Raw genomic sequence first — 19,592 nt, forward strand, 5'->3', positions numbered from 1 at the left:
TGAAGAAGGCAAGTGTCATTCTCCATTCTGAAGACTGGAAATGCAATTAAAGCAACCGCCTCGGGGAAGCAGACAGAATTAGAAATTGAATCTGGAGCCCTGGTCTGCCGATGCGCCCACAGGCTCACCCTTCAAACTTGGGAGCAGGCTACTTAAGACAGTCAGTGGGCACTGCCTACCTCCAGCTGGGGAGGCAGGCTCCCCGCATCTGACTCCAGCAATCACTCCTGCCTAAGTAAACGGGCACAAAAGAGCAAACACTGCTTGCAAAACAAAGCACATACCCCACTGGTCACTGGAGTGCTACAAGCTGGAATCAATGTGATGATTGTGACAGCTGAGAACAAATTCAGCTATGTTTGACAACTTCCAGAAAATATTGGCAGAGGACAGGGAGTCTGCACTGCCCAGCAGCACCTTTGTGAATTGATTAGCCATATAGCAGATGGCAAGCCTGCTGCAGACTGAGACAGCAGAAGATGGCCAGTCTGGTTGAGAAGAACTTGAAGACGACTGGGAGGAAAAAGCATGTCTTTACAGTGACAGCCCAAAATGATATTTTGGAAATGTCAGATGCACAGCAGCTGAAGAACAGGGATGAGTTTTAACATTTTCTCCAATAATTTATTACGAGCACCTGCCCAGCTCATAAAGCAAAATTATATGGCTTCGTTAAAACCTTTCGCTTTCACCTCTTTTCTTCACAAAAACCCTTACAGAAAATGTCAAAGTTTCTTCTTTTAATCTTATGAACAGTACTCACGCAAGTCATTCAGGAACCAGGTGATATGTTTGAGAGAACCTGCACACTTTCTCTGAAAGCGGGCATGCCTTAAAAGTTTGGGTTCAGGAAAACATATTCTGGACAAAAAGGCTTCACTGCCCTCCTCCTGCCACATATTTTTGGGATGGGTTTGGCACATGTTTGGGGAAAATTCATATTTTTAATTGTTTTAGGAAACACCTTGGGCTATTCAGAGTCTGCACAGCTGCTCATCAGTAGCCAGCCATGGCTGAAGGAGCAGAAACTATGGATTGAGAAATATGCCATCTTTGTCTGTTGCAGAACAATGCCGCTGCAGTGACATACAATGGCCGTCTCTTACTTTCTACTAGCCCTTAGAGAAAAAGGAAGAAAAAGAAAGAAGGGGAAGAAAAAAAAAAAAAAAAAAAGGCAGCTCATGGAATTTCCTTGCAGGGCCTCTGAGCGGAGGGAGCGAACATTAGCTCTGCGGCCACAGATATGCAAATCCTTCCCCGGCCCAACAATAGCAGAAGCCCTGTGGGAGGAGACCGACAGCAGAGGCCAGGAGGCTGCTGCTCCCAACTCATAAGACTGCAGAGCCCACAGGTTCTTGGGACTTCCAAAACACTGGACTGTCAAAGCATTGTCCAGGAAGGGGACAGCTGCAAGAGCACTGTTGTCAGAACGGACCATGGCCCGCAGAGTGCACCGTTCCTAAGATGTTTTAAAGCTGATGGCTGGCTGGCTGGTCTGTTTATGGATTCAACCATGGATGAATCCATGGTTCAGCGTCTGTATGTTGCCCATCAGGTTAATAACGCTCACATATGAAAAGTTGGAACTAAAAGAGAAAGGAGCTGCTGCAGTGAGACCCCAGTTAACAATGCTTGCATCTGCATACGCCCAGCAAACTTCCAAAATGGGTGGGATGGGTTTTCAGTTTTAATGTAGACTACAATTACCACAATTTAATGAAGTATCCAACTTGCAGCTATGACCAATATCTACACTTTTTAAGCAAAGACTGAGGGAGCACAAGTAACAGGTTGGAAATTACCAGCACTGAGCTACTGCTAAACAAATAGCTCAAAAGATGAAGATTTGATGGTTTTACCGGTGTGACAGCAATCTGTGAAAGCTGGAAAACCAAAACCATTCAGTGACAGATTTATTACCCTTTAGAAAATACGCTTTTGCACTATAGGTTTATTATCTTTAATACTTGCTATTTGGCACCAAATCTATTACCTAAAACTACAGGTGGATTGAGCTGGGACGTTCACCTTACATTCAGGTGTCCAATTGCTCCCGAAACTCCTATCCAACTTTGATCACAGCAACTGTCAATCCTTCAAATCTAATTTCTTTCACGTATTTTCCTCTGAACAGCTGACTCAAGCTCATGATTAGAATAGATGCCTGAAACATCATCTCCCTGTCTAAGGAACCAACTTCAAGTCTCTCTGAGGCATCATCACCTGACACCGAGGAAGGGTACAACAGGTGATTTACAGAGCATGGGAGCAAAACCTGCAGCCAGCACTCGCTCCCACTGAGCAGAGTGGGAACACGTTCACAGGCTGGCACCTTTCAGGGAAGAGTCTGAAGGCAGCAGAGCCAAGAGCCCTCAGGTGCCCTGACATTACCAGACCCCCAGCCCTGACACTGAGGATTCAGATAGCTGAAATACGTGGTACAAACAGGAATCCTAAACACCCCAAGCAGTTTTGTATGCAATACAAAATTCAACAGAAGCTTAATACTAAAAATACATTTGATTATTAACCCCCCTCCTCCCAAATCTTAACCTTCCTTCAAATGGAGAAGTGCTTAATTTGCTGTGCTCAATAGCAAAGGTCCTCAGCAGGAGTGTGTGTTACTCCAGTAAGAAGTACACTTTGACATTTGACATTGATATGAAACAAGAGACTGAAGCTGACACAAGATACTTGGGACTAGTTTAGGGATTTGTCTGCTATTTCATCAGTGACAGTTTTCAACACTCATACTTGAACCAGTTCTCCTTTACAGTCCAGTTCTTAAAAACATTGTTACCAGCCTGATCAGGTTTGCTGTTGTTGGGTTGTTTCCCTTGGCAGGACTGTGCACCATGCACTCAGGAAAGGCTGTGTTCAGATGCAGACCACTGCTGCACTGTGACACAGGTGCTTTCTTCCTGAAAGCCACAACGAGAGTCATTTGTATTCCTTGATAACCTTATTAACGTTCCCATGACCATTAGGAGGTACAACACAAAATGGTTGGTGGCAAACAGAAGGCTTCTCATTAAGATGCACAAGAAGGGTGGTCCAGATGTGAATCAAGTGCAGAGTAGTATCTGAACTAAGCATCTGACGTAAGCTTTTATTCATTTAGACACATTTTAAAACTCTGTGAGAATCTTTGCAATAATTAACATGTAAAATCTCTGTGTCAAATCAAAGAAAAACCTTCATATTTTCATGTAATACATTTCTCGGACATTAGATGGCAATCCCCCCACTTCATTTTTCATACCAGGGGCCCATATCCCTTCCAAAAAATCAAATGTCACCTTCTTTTCAACATGTGAGTGGTCCGTTTGGCTTGTAGGAAGCAAGGCTGGTTGGAAAGCATAAGCAGAGCATGGAGGCTCCCGCATTGCCATGGCATTCACTCTGTTGCAACAGTTCTCCAGTTTTGTTTTTTTTCTGGGATTACGAAAAGGCAGATGAGCAATACCATTATCGAGGAACACCTATAAAAGGGGTAAGGTGCACTGATCACTTGGACACCCTGTGCCATGACTTGGATGTTTCCGCACCAAAAACCTATAGGCAGAGATAGGCGGTTACTAGAGTATCCCTCTGATTTTGACAGACAAGAACAGTGTGGCATTTAACAATATAACTTCTAGTCTTGCCAATTAAAAAGGGTCCTCCCAAACGATGTCATCAGTCTGTGTAAATCTTTGCTGGGAATTATAAAACTGAATTTATCTACAAAATGAAATGGCTGGAATACAGCCAATGGGAAACACCTACCAACTTTTACAGTGGGAATTCTGTAGGTAGAAGGAAAAATAAGACACAAGGCATTTAACTGACTTACTTAAACAACAGCTTGAACAAATCCAACAGAGCATGTAGCACACCTGCACCTTGGCTTTAAGCCTCTCCCTTTTTGTCGCAGTCTGCATGTGATGTTTTAGAAAGAGGCACCTTGTCAACCGTTCAGTGATGTACATGGTGGGGGGAATCCTTCCTGACCTTCATTAACTCTGTACGATCTATTTAAGTGGCAGTACAAGACATCCTGACATCTATTCACTTTAACAGTGCCTGCCTGTGATTCATTCACACAGAACTCACTTCCTGAGCCTTCATTTCTCCTCCACTTTCATCGTTCATGAATCGTTCTTGGCCAAGTTCACCCCTTTTCAGATGTCGCCCTCAGGACCAAATTTTGGCCTTGCAAGACTTGTCTATCTGAGCTCTCGTGCAAATTCACAGTTGACATGAGAGCAAGGTTTGCAGCTCCCCAGCATCCCAAAAGCACAGATAATATTGAAGATGGGGGTCCACCCACAGCTGGCCACTCAAATAGCTCATTTTTCATGTACTCCACTGCAAATCCAGCCTTTTATCCTCACTCTTGAGATGCTTGTGTACGTGCATGTCACGGTGACAACACTGAAAACAGAAATCCTCAAATGGCACATTATCTCTAATATCAAAAGGTCACAAAAGGGTACAAATCGGTAACTCTCCAGAAGAGGCACTGTTTTTTTAAGAAAAGTGGGTCAGTTTTAGTTTCATGTAGGTTGTTTGACACAGTGGTTTCTGGCATCACAAGCTCTGGTCTACAGGATACCACAGAGCCTTTGTATCCCTTGCTGTCACTACAGCATTGTGTTTTTCTACCCATTAACCAAGGATAAATGACCTAGATATTGTGCCTATTAAAGCCTCATTTTTCTTTTGCCCTTTTGTTCTTTAGTGTACCACATTATCACATGCTGAACACATTTTAAAGTATTCTCAGTCTCTCATGCCCCTTTGAAGGAGTAAAGTAGGGTTTTTAGCGTGCATTTCTGTAGTTACTCAGAGTGGAAAATATGAAGGTAATTCAAGGTTTTTCTTCTTGCCTAGCCCCCTGAAGACAACCAGTTCAGCATTTACAGCCTCTAATCTATAAAGAATATAGCAAAAAAACCCCACGCTATTAAAAAAGCCACAAGGCAAATATGGAAAGCGAACACCAATTCTGATGTCCCTAAACACTACCTTCTATAATTACATCTCTGCATATCATGGGTCACTTTTATTAAAAGCATCATTACTACAGTTGGCAGCAATTTACATCTTATCTTACATGATAGCAGTTTCCAAAGAAAAAAAATAAAAAGACATCACAACAAAGAAAAACAATACATTTACAAAGTCATGTCTGTAAACTTCAAGGCTAGTTTAGAGTTGAGGTAATGCTGTTTAGCTTTGTGGCTAAAGTAACAAAGTCCTTTAATTTAAAAAAGGTACCTGATTTTTTTTCTTTTTGCTTTATACCAGTGCATTACAAGATCACGAGACGATTAAACTGTAGCTTTATCCTGTAAGAACCTTCCTCCGCGGGTTAATTTCCAAAAGGTACTCTTCACATTCAACAGCTGCCTTATTATTGCTGCGTCTCAAGACAGAGACATTCACACTATCATGAAGATTGTCAGAGAGAGAGTGTGTGTGTGGGGGTGTGCGCGCACGTGAGCGGGTGAACTCCCATGCAGTCAAAATGAAGCGCGAGTACGATATGTGTGGTAAATTCCATCTTGACCTTCACAGCAAAAAAAAAAAAATAAAATTAAATACATAACTTCATCCTTCCTTTAAGCAGCACTTCCTTCTATTAGTGCCACTTGATTGCAAATTGCTGCTTAATTCATAATACCAATGGTACCAAAAGAAAAAAAAGAAACAAACAAAAAAGCAGAGCATTATGTCAATTTCCTTAAAAAGACATGATCACCTCTCAAATTTCATCTCTCCTAGGGATAATAAATAATGCACTGCACAATACTTAATGACCAAGATACCTTTTGACACATCTGTATAACATGACTTGAACTTCTTTTTTGCTACACTATGTTACAGAACAGCTTATAAAAACTAAGTATGGACATTAACTGTGAGTGTAAACAGTAGGACTACCACTTGTCAAAAGTTTAAAACACTTTACTGTAACTGGTACTGGTTATTCATCATTTTCATTGTTTTCTATTTCTTCTCCCCCATCAAGTGAGTCTAATTCTTCACCCTGTGCTATTTCATCTTCTAAAACGGAGGAATCTGCAGTTTTATCAAGGCTCTCCTCTGCATCACTGCCTTCGAGATTTTCTTCATCTTTAAAGGCAGTTCCTTCAGTTTTGTCAGTAGCCTTCTCTTCGTTGGAGCCCACTGCATTCTGAAGTCCTGCTAATGCTGGGAAACCGGGCAGAGTCAATCCTCCCAGTCCTGGAGGTAGAAACATAGATGGATAGAAGAGGCCAGGAGCCATGGTAGACAGCAGGAAAGGATTGAAGGCCAGAGGGTTTGTGGGCAATCCAGTGTTGGTGGTGGTGGTAGTGGTGGCAGTGGCAGTAGTCACCACAGTAGCAGCACTGACAGATCCATTTGCAGAGTCAGTAGCAGAAACAGTGTCTGTGCTTTTCTCAGAGTCTTTGTTCTCCTCTTCATTCTCATTTTTCTTCTCTTCAGCTTTTGAAGTGCCATCCTCAGTCTCTCCTTGACCGGAAGCAGTAGTGGCATTTCCAGTAGTAGCCGTTATCGGGTTATTCAACAATCCGCTTAGTCCAAACATATTAGGCAATCCTGCCATCCCTGGCAACATCAGAGGCAACACGGTAGCTGGATTTTTAGCATCCCCCCCAGCAGCAGCAGCTGTTGCTAGCCCTGGCGGGAAGCCCATGAGGCCTGCAAGCTGGAGAGATTGCAGGTTCTGTAGGTTCTGGAGGCTTGTGAGGTCCATTCCAGCAAACAGACTGTTCATTAGTAGTGGGTTGATTCCCGAAGTTGATGCTACAGCAGCAGCTGCTGCAGCTGCTTTGGCAATTTCACTTTTTGGCCTTCTTCCTCTTCTGCTTGCTCCTTCCTCCCTCACAACAGGTCCAGTGAGAAGACGGTCAAACATGGACTCTGGAACAAAACCCTGGAAAGGGAAGACAAAAAACAAGCTTTATTCTCCATTAGCCTTTATAGCTTTCAGCAGTTATCTGATGATGACAGAAGAAACAGAATGGATTTCAGCATACTGCTAAAGCAGTTTGTTTTCCAGCCCTGGCAAATCCTGACTAGCTAGCTACTGAACTGAATGGCAGTAGAACATGTAAAAAATACCTGAAGAAAGCAAAGTCACAGATTTTTTACATTTAAACAGATAAGTAAAACACACATGCTGAAATTCTGTAGCTTCATAAAAATCCTCCCCGATATACTGCAGTCATGAATTCATAGCTTTGTACTTCATACTGTGCTACAGTATATTTTATCGAAGTATTTGCAGAATTGTACCCTTTTTTTTCAACCAACTCATTTAAAATAAAAGGCAGAAAACATAATCCTTTGATGGTACTTGTTACCAAGATGATAAATTCTATTTGGAATATGACAAGCATTTCTTTAATAGTTCCTAATATATGAATGCCTGCATTTATTAAGGACTGTTGCTTATAAGGAAAAAAAATAATACAAAACAAATGCCAAAGGCTGCCTTACTGTAGCTGGTTTTAGGAGTGTACTTCAAGTCCATTCTGCAGCAGCCTCCTATCACCATCCTTCCTGAGCTGGGTAACTCCCACTCAGACAATACAATTTCATCAGCTCAAAACCAGCTATGAGTAAAGACTTAATAATCAATTTACACAGCCTTCAACTTTTCCATCCCATGATCTACAGTGAAGCACGGAATGACAGTTTCACTTACAGACTGTTTAACAATGTCAGTCCAATCTGGAGCAACAGCAAATTCAGGATTTTCTTCCAGCCATCTTGGCAAGTCCTTCATTGGAGGGGCCATAGCTCCACCCATCTAACACAAAAGACAGGGTTAATACTTACAAACAAAGCAAACCACCACAAACAAAATCCAAACAACTATTTATGTGGACATTCTCTATCTGTGCACTTTCATCTCTGAAGGACAGCAGTAAAGACTCAGTTCAGACTGTGGAAAGCTACATGGAAACCACCTAATGATACTAGAATTGAGATGATCATGTTTTAAAAGTAAAGTAAAATGCTGCAGCTTAGGCAGACCTACTAATGAAATTAGTATCTGAAATAAGGAAAAAACCCGTGCTATACAGTTTCAAAAAGTAAGAGTTATAAGAACACATCAGAAGAGCACAAAAAGAATTAAAGGAACTGGGTGGTACATTCCAGTAACTGCCAGTGACAAATTACTAAACTTTGAAAAAGAAATCTTGGGAGTAGAAAACCTGCTTTCCACATGCAAAGACATTGTTAAAGCCCCCCATTGAACTAATTTAATTTTTACCTTCTTTCCATTTCGCTTATTTACAACAGGTACCCTTTCTTCTCCTGTCAAGGTGTTTATATCCAGTTTATTAGGGTTTCGACATCTGTGTCGTTTTTGTTTCGGCTTCTGAAATGGGGAAAACAGCACATCTGCACTCTTCTGGAAAGAAGAGAGATAGATTATTTTTTAGTTTTTCACATTCTTGACAAAAATCACCAGTCATGGAACCCTTTCATAGAATCATTTCAAGAGACCAATTACTTTAGCTTCAAATCGTTCTCCTGAGACCTCACTCACTGTGTGCAGTTCTGGTGTCCTCAATATAAAAAGGACATGGAACTGTTGGAACAAGTCCAGAGGAGGGCCACGAGGATGATCAGGGGACTGGAGCACCTCCCGTATGAAGATAGGCTGAGAAAGTTGGGGCTGTTCAGCCTGGAGCAGAGAAGGCTGCATGGAGACCTCATAGCAGCCTTCCAGTATCTGAAGGGGGCCTATAGGGATGCTGGGGAGGGACTCTTCATTAGGGACTGTAGTGACAGGACAAGGATAACGGGTTAAAACTTAAACAGGGGAAGTTTAGATTGGATATAAGGAAGAAATTCTTTCCTGTTATGGTGGTGAGGCACTGGAATGGGTTGCCCAGGGAGGCTGTGAATGCTCCATCCTTGGTGGTGCTCAAGGCCAGGTTGGACAGAGCCTTGGGTGATATGGTTTAGTGTGAGGTGCCCCTGCCCATAGCAGGGGGGGTTGGAACTAGATGATCTTAAGGTCCTTTCCAACCCTAACTATTCTATGATTCTAAATTATCTCAGGAAAGTCTTTTTTCTTGTCAGATAAAGAAATTCTGCAGAACTCGACAGGAACATTGTGTTAACACGTTACTGTATACAGGTATTAAGGAAAAAAAAGCAACCCATACATCCCAATGCCACTAACTTGGGTGTTTTACTATAAACAGAGTGCCTAAAGAGAAAACCACTACTGAAAACCAACAGTTACAAAATCCAATGACTATGCCCAAACATGGGGAAGTTGATTTTGAACTCCATAAAACTAACTTCTGGATTAATATAATACAAGAACACTTCTAGAATCACATACTTACTGGTACATAACTTGGCATATCTACAGTGTAAGTAGGATGCAATTTAAGCCATTCAACTAAATCCTTGTTTTTAGGAGCATCTTCTCCAACCAGCCTGGTCCCATCCTCTAGATTGATTACAGGGATGCGAGTGTCTGGGTCCAACTGACCAGGAGATGGAATGTTCCTTGCTGGCAGGGCTTCCATATCTTCTTCAAAAGCTTTGGTCACTTCTGCATCCTCCTGAAAACATTAACGTCTGTGTTAATTCTCACTTCAAGGGAATAGTTACCTGTGAGAAATAATTTCAGGGACTGAAGCTAAATGCTCAAGGACATTTTGCATACACAAATGGGATTTAAATATTCACACTATGTAAAGAAATACCACAGCATTAGGGAATTTGGTAAATTTAGCATCCTTGAATAGTAAAGAACATACAGCTAAAGACATAGTGGTTTTCATGTATTTCCAGTTAATGGCCTTCAAGACCATCACTTTCCTACACAGTAAGAAAGACATATTTAAGCCTCAAAATGTATGTTGTTATAAATATAGTATGTTTTGTAAACAAACAAACAAACATCTTTTTGAAAGCACAAGCTACTTAAAACAGCTACAATTTGCTAGAGTAAAAACTTGATTTTGAACTAAACAAAACATTGCTCACAAGAAGTAGCAGCTCTAAACACAAAGGAAAAAGCTAATTGGATAAAAACTGCACATTACTATTAGGGAGATCATGATGACACTTTTAAACTCACATTCAGAAAGTACTAGACACAGAAGAACAAATATGAGACAAAAAGGTTGCTGTCTTACTACAGTCAATGATGTCCGTTTGTTGCTCATAAATAACAGATCAAGCCCTTCTACATTTTTCCTCCTTCCTCTCCTCCTCTTCATGGGCGGTTCTCCATCTATTAAAGAGCCATTTAGTAGATGCCTTGTGGGTGTGCGTGAAAGACCTGCTTGCAGCAGCTCCATTTGAGTTTTAAAGGCATCAGACACGGGTGTGGAGACATTAGGCAAGATAAACTTTGAAGTAACAGACGAAAAATTCGAGGTAGAACTTGCTGCCTCTCGTGAGGCTTTTGATAAATCTACAACCTTTTCCTGTCCATTTTCTGAGACCACCTGAGACTCACGTAACTGGGCAACCATTTCCATAAGATTTCTCCTTTTGGCAGCTCTCTCAGCCTCAATTTCAATCTTTCTTCGTCTCCTCCTCCTCTGACGTGGAACCGACAAATTGAGTGCATCTTCCTAATGAAAAATGAGCATTTCCAAACATTAGCAAAGCTCAGTTTGCTACGCTGAATTTGCAATAAAAGTGCAAACATCTAACTCTGAAAACAAAGCCTTCATTTTATTCAAGGAAACGCTTTATTTTTCCTATTTTATGTATAGAAATGCTATTTTTGTATTTTTTCTATTATGCAAAAGAAATGCATGCAAGATAAAATGGTTTATGCAAGAAAAAGATGCAGTCTTGCCTTTGATAACTGAGGAGAAGCGGTAATATCTTCACTGCCACTGGCACTGGCTTGACCAACCATGGAGAGCTCTGCAAAGCTCCTTTTTTGTAGAGGGCTGTCCACAGCTGTTGGAGTATACCCAGGTATGAGCCCCTGGAAATCAAACATCTGGCGCCTATTTACTGGCCACTTCCCTTTTAGCACTGCTTCACAGATGTTGTCTAATCGGTTGATCATTACTCGGTCCTGCGTAAAGGAAAAGTAAATAATGAACCTTCAGTGTGAAAGTTGCCTTTTGAACTCAAATGAGTGTAATGACACATTGAGCTTCCAAAGTGCAAGAAATACTTTCAAAACCAAATATTCTTTCAGGTCAGGTTAAAGTGGTCACCTTACAAGAAGCTAATACGCAGCCAATTTTGTAGAATAAAACATCACCAGAATTTAAAAGCTGCATTTCCACTGGGGGAAGGAGAAAGATCAAGTTTTCTGTATGACAATGTACTAACTGACAAATCTAACAGAAACTCGGTACTGTTTTACACTTCAAAACTTCAGCAGTCAGCAGAATCAACAGTTAGGTAGGTAGGGAAAATCAAAACATCTGCAATCACTATCTTAAAGCTGCAGTTCTCGAGATCCAACAGGCTGAATCTGCAATTCTGCCCTAGGAAGTGGATCCCCATTAGCGTCACTATTAATAAAGTTCAACATTATGAAATGGGCACCAACCTAGGGACATCTAATGAATGTCAATTTTCATTCCACGCCCATTATCACTTCAAATTTCACTGAAGCGTGTACACTAAAAATCTCTAATTATGTTTATTAGTCTACTTATACTGAACCTACACAGAATTTTTTGGTTTACTTTTACACTGTAACTGGAGTAAGATTTCACTCCATGTTTCTAAAATACATGCTGAAAGCAAAGAAGATGAGTATCATTTCATTTTTTCCATTTCAGTATTCAAGCACATTCTACACTACTCTGCTTGAAGTAGTAGAAGCTTCCAACCTATGAGAAATACTGCTGGTTAGGGAATACGAGCATCAGTGAGCTTCCTGAACAGCAAAACAGGGCAAAGTACTAGCAAATCTCAGCAGCTGCAACAGACTGCTTGCTTTCCCCAGTAATAAGCCTATTAAGAGCAAGGTCCCCCTGCCCTGCCCCCCCTGTCCCAAACCAGATGGCCCGGTTACGGTGATTAGTAAGCTTAAGACTATTACTACTTTATTTCCCTCTGCCCTTACTGCAAAAGAGAGTACTAAATTATGGATGGATTTATTATGAAAGGGCAGGGTTTCCTATTAAAAAAAAACAAAGCATTTTCTATTAGATAATTTCCTACACTGTTACCAAAATAAGATATAGCTTTATCCTATCTAAAACTGCTGCTTCTGTTTGCAGGATACCTTAATACAATTACATCTGTCAATATTACGTAACAGTTTAGATCATGTAGGTCCCCGGAACACTTCTTTACAATCTCCTCACTCCTAAATAAAAAGGTGATCTTAAAAATCTTTGATCTCAACAGTGCAGATTGCTCTGCAGACAAAATCTTTAATACAAAATTATAAGTTTGCTTCCATCAATGGAGGTGCAAGTCTGCTGACATACAGTTATGGAGCCTATGAGAAACTCGTGTTTGTCAGTAGTTTTTGTTTTAACCAAAGGACACTATTTACAGTAGACCAATTAATTTTCTCTGCTAATTTGTCTGAAATTCAAGAACAAAATGCTATGCCACAAATCATTCTTAGTAAAAAGTCCCTTGCCCACTCAAAGTGCAGACTCCACATTTACCCTGTTTTATCTGTACTGAAAAAAGACACAAGCCCTTCTCCCCCTAACCAACCTTAGGCCAGAAAGAGAAGGCAAATGTTCTCTCATGAAGCAGCTGAACCACTGAGGCATCCCCATCTTCCATGTAGAATCCATCACGTGTTTCATCTCTTGCCGTACTCATAGAGGCATTGCTTTCTTCATCAAAATTCTTACCCTGAGAAACTGCTCCTGCTGAGTAACAACCACAATCAGGTATTAACTACAGAAGTTCCCAACCACCCAATATCAACCTAACTAGCTAGACAGGTTAAGACCACCAGTCTTGACACAACATTTGTAACTCAGGCTTTTGTTCAGAAATTACTACAGCAGAGCCATAGCCTTATGCATTTGGCACACAGACCATGATCACTGGCTCAGTAAGCTATCTTGGAAATCATCCCTTGTGGGGGAATACCCTGCTGATGCTGGATGGCTTTCATGAAAGCTTATCTAGCCACCTGATATGCGGAAGGGCAGAAGAACTGCTACATGTAGCCCATCCCAAGCTCCATAATGGCTCTCTGTGTGCCACTTACCAGCTGGCACAAGCTACAACAGCTGTGGGCCTCATGCTAAGCATAAAAATAGATCTGATCAACGCATTACCTTCAGGCTGGGAGGATTCTTCTGATTTATCATCATCATCCATTTTCTCCTCTTCATCTTCTTCTGAACCTTTCTCAGAAATAGATTTTGGGTCTACATCTGTATTCATTTCTATGTCTTTCAATTTACATTTAACAGAGCCAGGCTCAGCTTCAGCATCACAGTCCGGTTTAGTGTCCTTATCTGCAATATCTGTCTCCTCTTTGATATCAGACTTTTCTTTGGCTGCTGGATTTTCAGACCCTTCAATTTTAGACTCCATTTGTTCTGTAGTCTTTTCTTCTTGTATGGGTGTAGATGGTACAACAGGTGGTGTTTGACTGCAGCCAGCACCCAGAGGGTTTACAGAAGAGACAGTATTTGCATTGCCAGTCCCTCTGTTTTGAGCAAAGTTTTTGTGAGCCTCAAGAAAAGAGAGTTCGGGATCATTCAGAATGTGATAATCTGTCCTACTGACTCCATGTTTAGCAGCACCAACCAGTAAGTCTTTGTCATGTTTACCACACTCCCACCACTCTGGCAGGTCCAAGCTTGGTTGGCAAAGTTTTAGCCTCTCCCCTAACTGCGGGTGATGGAGAACCTGTTCACGGATTTTCCGCAGCAGTTCTATGCGGTACAAAGTTCTAGAAGCACGCTCTTCTGTGATGGGCTCAATCAATGTGGAAAGATCAGGTGGTTCTGCAATGACATCAACGTGTGCTGTTTAAACATCGACTAGATGTACACCCATTTCAAAATCATCACACCTGGTAATGACGTTTCAACAGTTCCCATGTTCTCCTCACAGTTATGTTATTTCTACAGTCAGTTAAAACTTACCATCATCTGGTTTGACTGGCATCCGGCACACTCGTTTACACATATTCACAAAGCCATTAAAATACTTCTCCAAACTTTCATCGGACTTTTTATCAAGCCTGGCAAATGCTCTGAATTGATTCCAATCAAACTGATGCTTTACAGGATCGAAAATAATTCCAAAAGTAGACACTACACGATAAAAATCAGCTTCTTCTCTTCTTGTCCATCTAGTCAAGGAAGAAGAAAGAGAAATGAGAACAGTGAATAAGTAAGAGTCCCAAACCTAGTTTGGATGCCCTTAAGTTTATTCTTTCAAAACAGAAGAGTGGCACTGGTGACACAAAAGCTCAAATAAGATTTGAAGAAATACCACTGAGAAACTCACTTCTGTCGTTTTTCAGTTATTATAGCTTCCCTTTCTGCTTCCAGTGCCCTCACTTCTTCCCGAGGCCGGCGTCTCCTGCGGTCAGTCTTCATTAGTGCCTCTTGCCTCATTTGTTGCCTTTTATAGCTGCGCTGATAAGCAGTAATGAGGCGACGCAGACGGGTAGTCAGGGTTGAAGTGCTGGGCCAGTAGAGTTGGCCTAACTCAGAATTACTTTCGCCATGCTTGTCTAGAGAATAGAAAAGTATTTTTGCTCAGCAAAACCACCACTAAATATTCCAAAGTTCCTATGGCTATAACTAGAGTCCTGTTTTATCAGGTAAGATCATATGCTTCATTAACATTTGTGCACTACAAATTAGAAATAGGAGAACTACATTGGTAAGAGATAAAAAAATACAATCAAACCATCCAATTCTACAAACTCAGAAATGCTTGTGAAGCATTTAGATGTAACCATCACGCATTATAATTCAATGTTATGAATGCAAATGTATTATGAATACCGTAAGTATTTAAATTAATGCATCTTTAAATATATTACACTAAGAAGATCATTCTGCCTCTGAGGAAACACCTATGCTTATGATTTCCCATTCTACTATTCTCACTTAAACTTGGCAATTTTCCTCTAAAGTGAGGAAACAACATATCTATAACTTCCAAGACTATCTCGGCAAAAACATCAACGGCTGCATTATGAAACATCCCTCATTTCTACTATGTAATTAGAAACCCAGAAAGCCATAATGTGAATTATTCAAAGACATTAAATAATTGGTTTTGAAAGATATGAAGCATGAAGAGATTTGGCAGCAAGAAGTTTACTGTGGTGCTTTCCCAACCCACCATCTCTCCCCTCACGCGCCAATATTAACAGTCCACCTTTCACTAAATGGTTGATTTTTGCCTTTTTAATTTCTTTACTATAGCTTACTTGGGTGTATTTCTACGGACTCCTCTTTGTCTTCTGGAGGCGAGTTTGCAAATTCCTTAGGGAGAAGACAGAAGTTATTTTAGTTTTCAGTTTTGACCATATGTTACCATTTCACAAGAAAAATACGTCATCTCTCAAACCCAGCAGCAACCAGTCCCTGTAAGGTGTGTTTATCTAGTAGCTCTCAAGAACTGCACTTTAAAATAAACATGGGGAATCAATTACAATTTTATGCATTTGCAATTACAGAAAGTTGGAAGTTCTTACATCAATTTCATCCTTGAAAGGAGTTCTGGTTGGCTTATATTCTGGATCTTCATCCTCTCTGTCAAATTCACCACTATAAAATATTTAAAAGACAATTTTTCAAGAAACATATTGGTTTTGAGAGGGGCTGATTTTCTGGACAAAAGCAAGAAAGCTACAAAAGCCAGCAGTATGGTATAGTACACATTTATGTTTCATGCTCAACTGTGTCAACAAGTCTATGTACTTTTTACATCATATAATCACTTCAGAACCTCAGGCAAGATGTAAGCAAGATACGACACATGAACTCCTGCCAACATATACAATGCTAATAAATGTATTAATTTTTTCATGTCCTCCTTACCCATCACCACCATCTGCTAACATGTCTGTCCCTCTCTGTTCAGCAGCTATGGCCTTTGCATCAGGCATGCCAACCCGTTCCAGAAAGCACAGTGCTGGATCAGCTCTCATAGAATTGTACTTCTCATAACCTGCATGCAGAGTGCAAGACAAATGTGTTTGGTTGTTTTTAAAGCTATGACCAACTGCGAACAGAATAGGTTTAGGCAGTAGAAGTAAAATCTTCTGGGTTAATTGATTTAAATAAAACCAAAGGAGCTGTCACCATGCTGAAAACAACCATTTCAGTCATGTAATGAAATTTTTCATAGTGGTAAATTCCATCCGCATAGAAACATTTTCACATCAACAGCATTAACAAATAGCAGCTACTGAAGAAAGCTGTGAATTTAATGTCTTTATAAGGTAAAGTAAAAATCTTTCACAAGTGAAAAACTTTAAGTTTGCTATATGAATTTCACAGTGGTTCTCCACATTCAATACTCCCTACTGGAAACATGCAGATGTGAATGGAAACACACACACATTTTCGATAGCTCCAGCCCTGCTGGAACCCTCAGTGTAGGCTGCAAAAATGCTGTATACATGGGTTATACGTAGGGCCAATGAACCTGTCTTATTAGGTTTAGGATGATGCATGTCAGTAAGATGACACTGTTCCCTCTATGGTTTTCAAACTGCTGTTTGCTTTTTTACTGCCCAAGTTGACTAGATGGAAAATGGCAGATCCCAACAGTGCACCGCAGGAAAATGATTTTTAGACTAGACTTGCCTCAGCTGAGCCCACAACACAGAGCTGCTGTACATAGGCAGAACAGCACAATTCAATTAGGATTTGTACTACAACACACTGCTCCTAACTGCTGTAGAGCCTGAAGCCAAACTGTAATCATGAAAGGTTTTATAAGCCATCATTCTCCCCTTTAGTCAGGCTGGGCTGCTGAGAATACCTCTGCAACCTCCAGAGAATTGGGATTATAATCAGGAATCGCTCACTGTATATATCATGCCAGCTCTGCATCCCCAGCCTTTCAAAGTTAACAAGGCTGCATCCCACTCAAGGGAGCCGGGAGTTCTCAACACTGACATTTGTGAAATATTGCTTGGAACAAAGCCCAGGAGGCACTTGTACAGATTAATAGCAGAGGTTAAGCCCACCGTCCACTTTGACACTGGTTGGCAGAGTTAGCAAGTGAAGCAGTGCTGGAAGCAAAGTTTATGGAGATCTATCTTACTATTTGGCTATTATTTAAACAAATATGGTTTTGTTTTATTTACAGCCAAGAAAGTAATGTTTTCTTCTCAAATGTTCTGCAAACATTTAAAAACAGCATCTGATATTTACAGCTCATATTAGGGTTTTTAATGCAGGCAGGAAAAAAGGGAGATACAAGCCAACAGTTCTTTGGAACAATACTTGTTAATATTATGACTGAACAGTCCTACACACAGAAAGCTTTACAACTGAGTTTTGTTCAGAGTGAGACATCACTTACCGTGTTTGAATACTCCAATTAAGAGGGATTTATCTGCCTCCTTATCCCACCAGTCTGCAGGAACTTCGGCATGGAATGGCTCAGGTATCCATACATCTACTTCACTGTGAAGACACCATTATATATATTCTCAAAGGCACTACTGGACAATTCATTTATTTATTTTTTAATAAAGAAGGGGTTCACGCTGTTCTCTAAATATGAATTTTGAGGGAAGACCCAAAACCCAACATAGGAATTTAGGTAACTTGAAAAATAATTAGGATGGTTAAACAAAAACACACACGCACCCCCCTTAAGCCCCCCCCACATAAAAAAAAACCACAACATTCAGCTATTTTGGGAGTGGAATGCCAATGCTTATCCAAATATGATTAATTCAAGCTTTTAGCATATCTTTAAAATTTTTTTAAATTGAGATAGAATAATCCTTCAATATTAACAGAACTGAAAATCCGCCTTTGTCATTTCCCACATCGTTTCCTCCCCCAAGGAAACTACCCACCGCTCTTGATAAAATAATTAAGGCTGCTTGAGAATAGACATTTAAGAGATAAACCGTGACAACCTTTAAATGCTCCACTACTACAGTACATGTACTTTACAAAAACCAACGTCATACAGCAAAAAAAAAAAAAATCAACCTGCACTTGCACCAACCTTGAATCAGCACCCTCTAAGATCTTGTCTGCTTGGTCCCCTATAACTTCTTGTCGTAGATAGTAGAGCATGCGGACACGCAGCAGGACCCTGGAGAGGAAGGCAGAGGGGGAAAAAAGTTCTTAACTTCAGGACTGTTTGCCAACAGTGGCTTTTGGCAGCTGCTGCTGTTCATCCATCATCCTGCCAAGGCTGATTAGCCATGCTGTATGGTAGGCTTGAAGCGTGACAGATGGTGGCACATAATCACCTCTGTGTGGTGCTTTCTGCTGGCTTCCAACAGGCCTGCCTGGCAACTGCTTACACTGCACAGAGAGGGACCCAGCTCAGCCCGGCCCCACTGCATTTCATTTAGTTCTACCTAGTGCAGCTTGTGAAGTTTAGACACGTACTCTACCACTGCCTCTGAAGTATTGAAGCAAGTTTGTAAACAACTGAGCAGATGGCTTTCAGTAACTGTTCTGCTTCATTATCTCATAAAATTTCCTCAGCTGCTGCCTTAATACCATTTTTGGAAGCACATCAGAAGTTGTAGGAATAAACGAGATATAAAATCTGGTTTTACTACCTTACAATAAACCCTCAATATGGAATGTCAGGTTTGCAGATTATACAACTTTTTGCTTCCAAGAATGGGGGGAAAAAATAATCCCCCATTTCCCTTGGGAGATATTAACTATTTTTACTCTTTATAGTTCAAACTGCTATTTAATTTTACCTGTGCACAACCTAACTACTATGAGGAAGTGAAAAATCTTCATTGCCCATGTTTATTTCTTCCCCATTTCTGCAATACTACAGTCATTTTTGGAAGCGCTGTCAGGTGTTGTGGTCACACTTGAAGCTGGCAGGAGAGAGCATGGCGGACTAGCTTTTCAAGGTGACTAGAAAAGAGGTCATCTCTGTAGAAAAAGTATCTACCTGAAAATAATCCTGCTCTCCTATGTTTGCCCAAATCAGGGCACCCCCTGCTGCCTAGTTCATGAAGTAGAATCAGTACCAGCTAAAACGGAGATTACTCAGCCTGCCCTCTCGCTGTACCCAAATTCATCACGGCAACTGTTGAATTGCTGCTGCTCCTGGAACAGCAAGGATGACCAGAGAAGCAGTAATCTGATCACTCGCTTGCATGAAAAATTTAGACCACCACCAGTTTTGAGAGCTCCTCATTAGAGATCAGATGCAACCAGAGCAATACCCGGTTTTACACGTGTTATCCAAGCAAACCTCAGAAGAGCAGGGATTTGAATGAAGGTCATGTCTGCAATTCAAAACATGTCAGACATGCTTCTTTTTGTATGCGTGATAACTGGGACCAGTAAGGCGTCCCTGCTCCCTGTGTGGCTATGTAAATAAGCTGTTAAGGGTCTCTATCATCTTAGTATTAAGCAATAACAGCTGTTACATCAAGCCAAAGAAGAGAAGCTGGGGAAAAAAAAAAA

General features: G+C 40.8%; 1 protein-coding gene across 6 annotated transcripts in view; it reads right to left on the reverse strand.

Annotated features, from left to right (window-relative positions):
* Positions 1 to 3,084: 3,084 nt before the first annotated feature.
* The window catches only part of CHD7 (chromodomain helicase DNA binding protein 7), a 135,586-nt gene continuing 119,078 nt past the window's right edge, over positions 3,085 to 19,592 (reverse strand). For 4 of the 6 annotated variants that reach the window (XM_062633319.1, XM_062633318.1, XM_062633320.1 and 1 more), the window contains 15 exons: positions 18,151 to 18,240; positions 17,491 to 17,594; positions 15,996 to 16,125; positions 15,650 to 15,722; positions 15,383 to 15,437; positions 14,446 to 14,674; positions 14,079 to 14,287; positions 13,260 to 13,937; positions 12,682 to 12,842; positions 10,838 to 11,065; positions 10,164 to 10,607; positions 9,363 to 9,584; positions 8,273 to 8,413; positions 7,700 to 7,804; positions 3,085 to 6,925 (listed from right to left, as the gene is read on the reverse strand). In XM_062633319.1, the coding sequence (XP_062489303.1) occupies positions 5,972 to 6,925; positions 7,700 to 7,804; positions 8,273 to 8,413; positions 9,363 to 9,584; positions 10,164 to 10,607; positions 10,838 to 11,065; positions 12,682 to 12,842; positions 13,260 to 13,937; positions 14,079 to 14,287; positions 14,446 to 14,674; positions 15,383 to 15,437; positions 15,650 to 15,722; positions 15,996 to 16,125; positions 17,491 to 17,594; positions 18,151 to 18,240 (3,823 nt within the window). In that variant the 3' untranslated portion in view covers positions 3,085 to 5,971. The remainder of the gene's footprint in view (positions 6,926 to 7,699; positions 7,805 to 8,272; positions 8,414 to 9,362; positions 9,585 to 10,163; positions 10,608 to 10,837; positions 11,066 to 12,681; positions 12,843 to 13,259; positions 13,938 to 14,078; positions 14,288 to 14,445; positions 14,675 to 15,382; positions 15,438 to 15,649; positions 15,723 to 15,995; positions 16,126 to 17,490; positions 17,595 to 18,150; positions 18,241 to 19,592) is intronic. The other 2 variants (XM_062633321.1, XM_062633322.1) reach the window with 2 other exon arrangements.

This window comes from Pezoporus occidentalis, unplaced genomic scaffold (genome assembly GCF_034315485.1).
Source record: "Pezoporus occidentalis ecotype Australia unplaced genomic scaffold, CSIRO_AGI_Poc_V1 ctg4, whole genome shotgun sequence".
Lineage (NCBI taxonomy): Eukaryota > Metazoa > Chordata > Aves > Psittaciformes > Psittacidae > Pezoporus > Pezoporus occidentalis.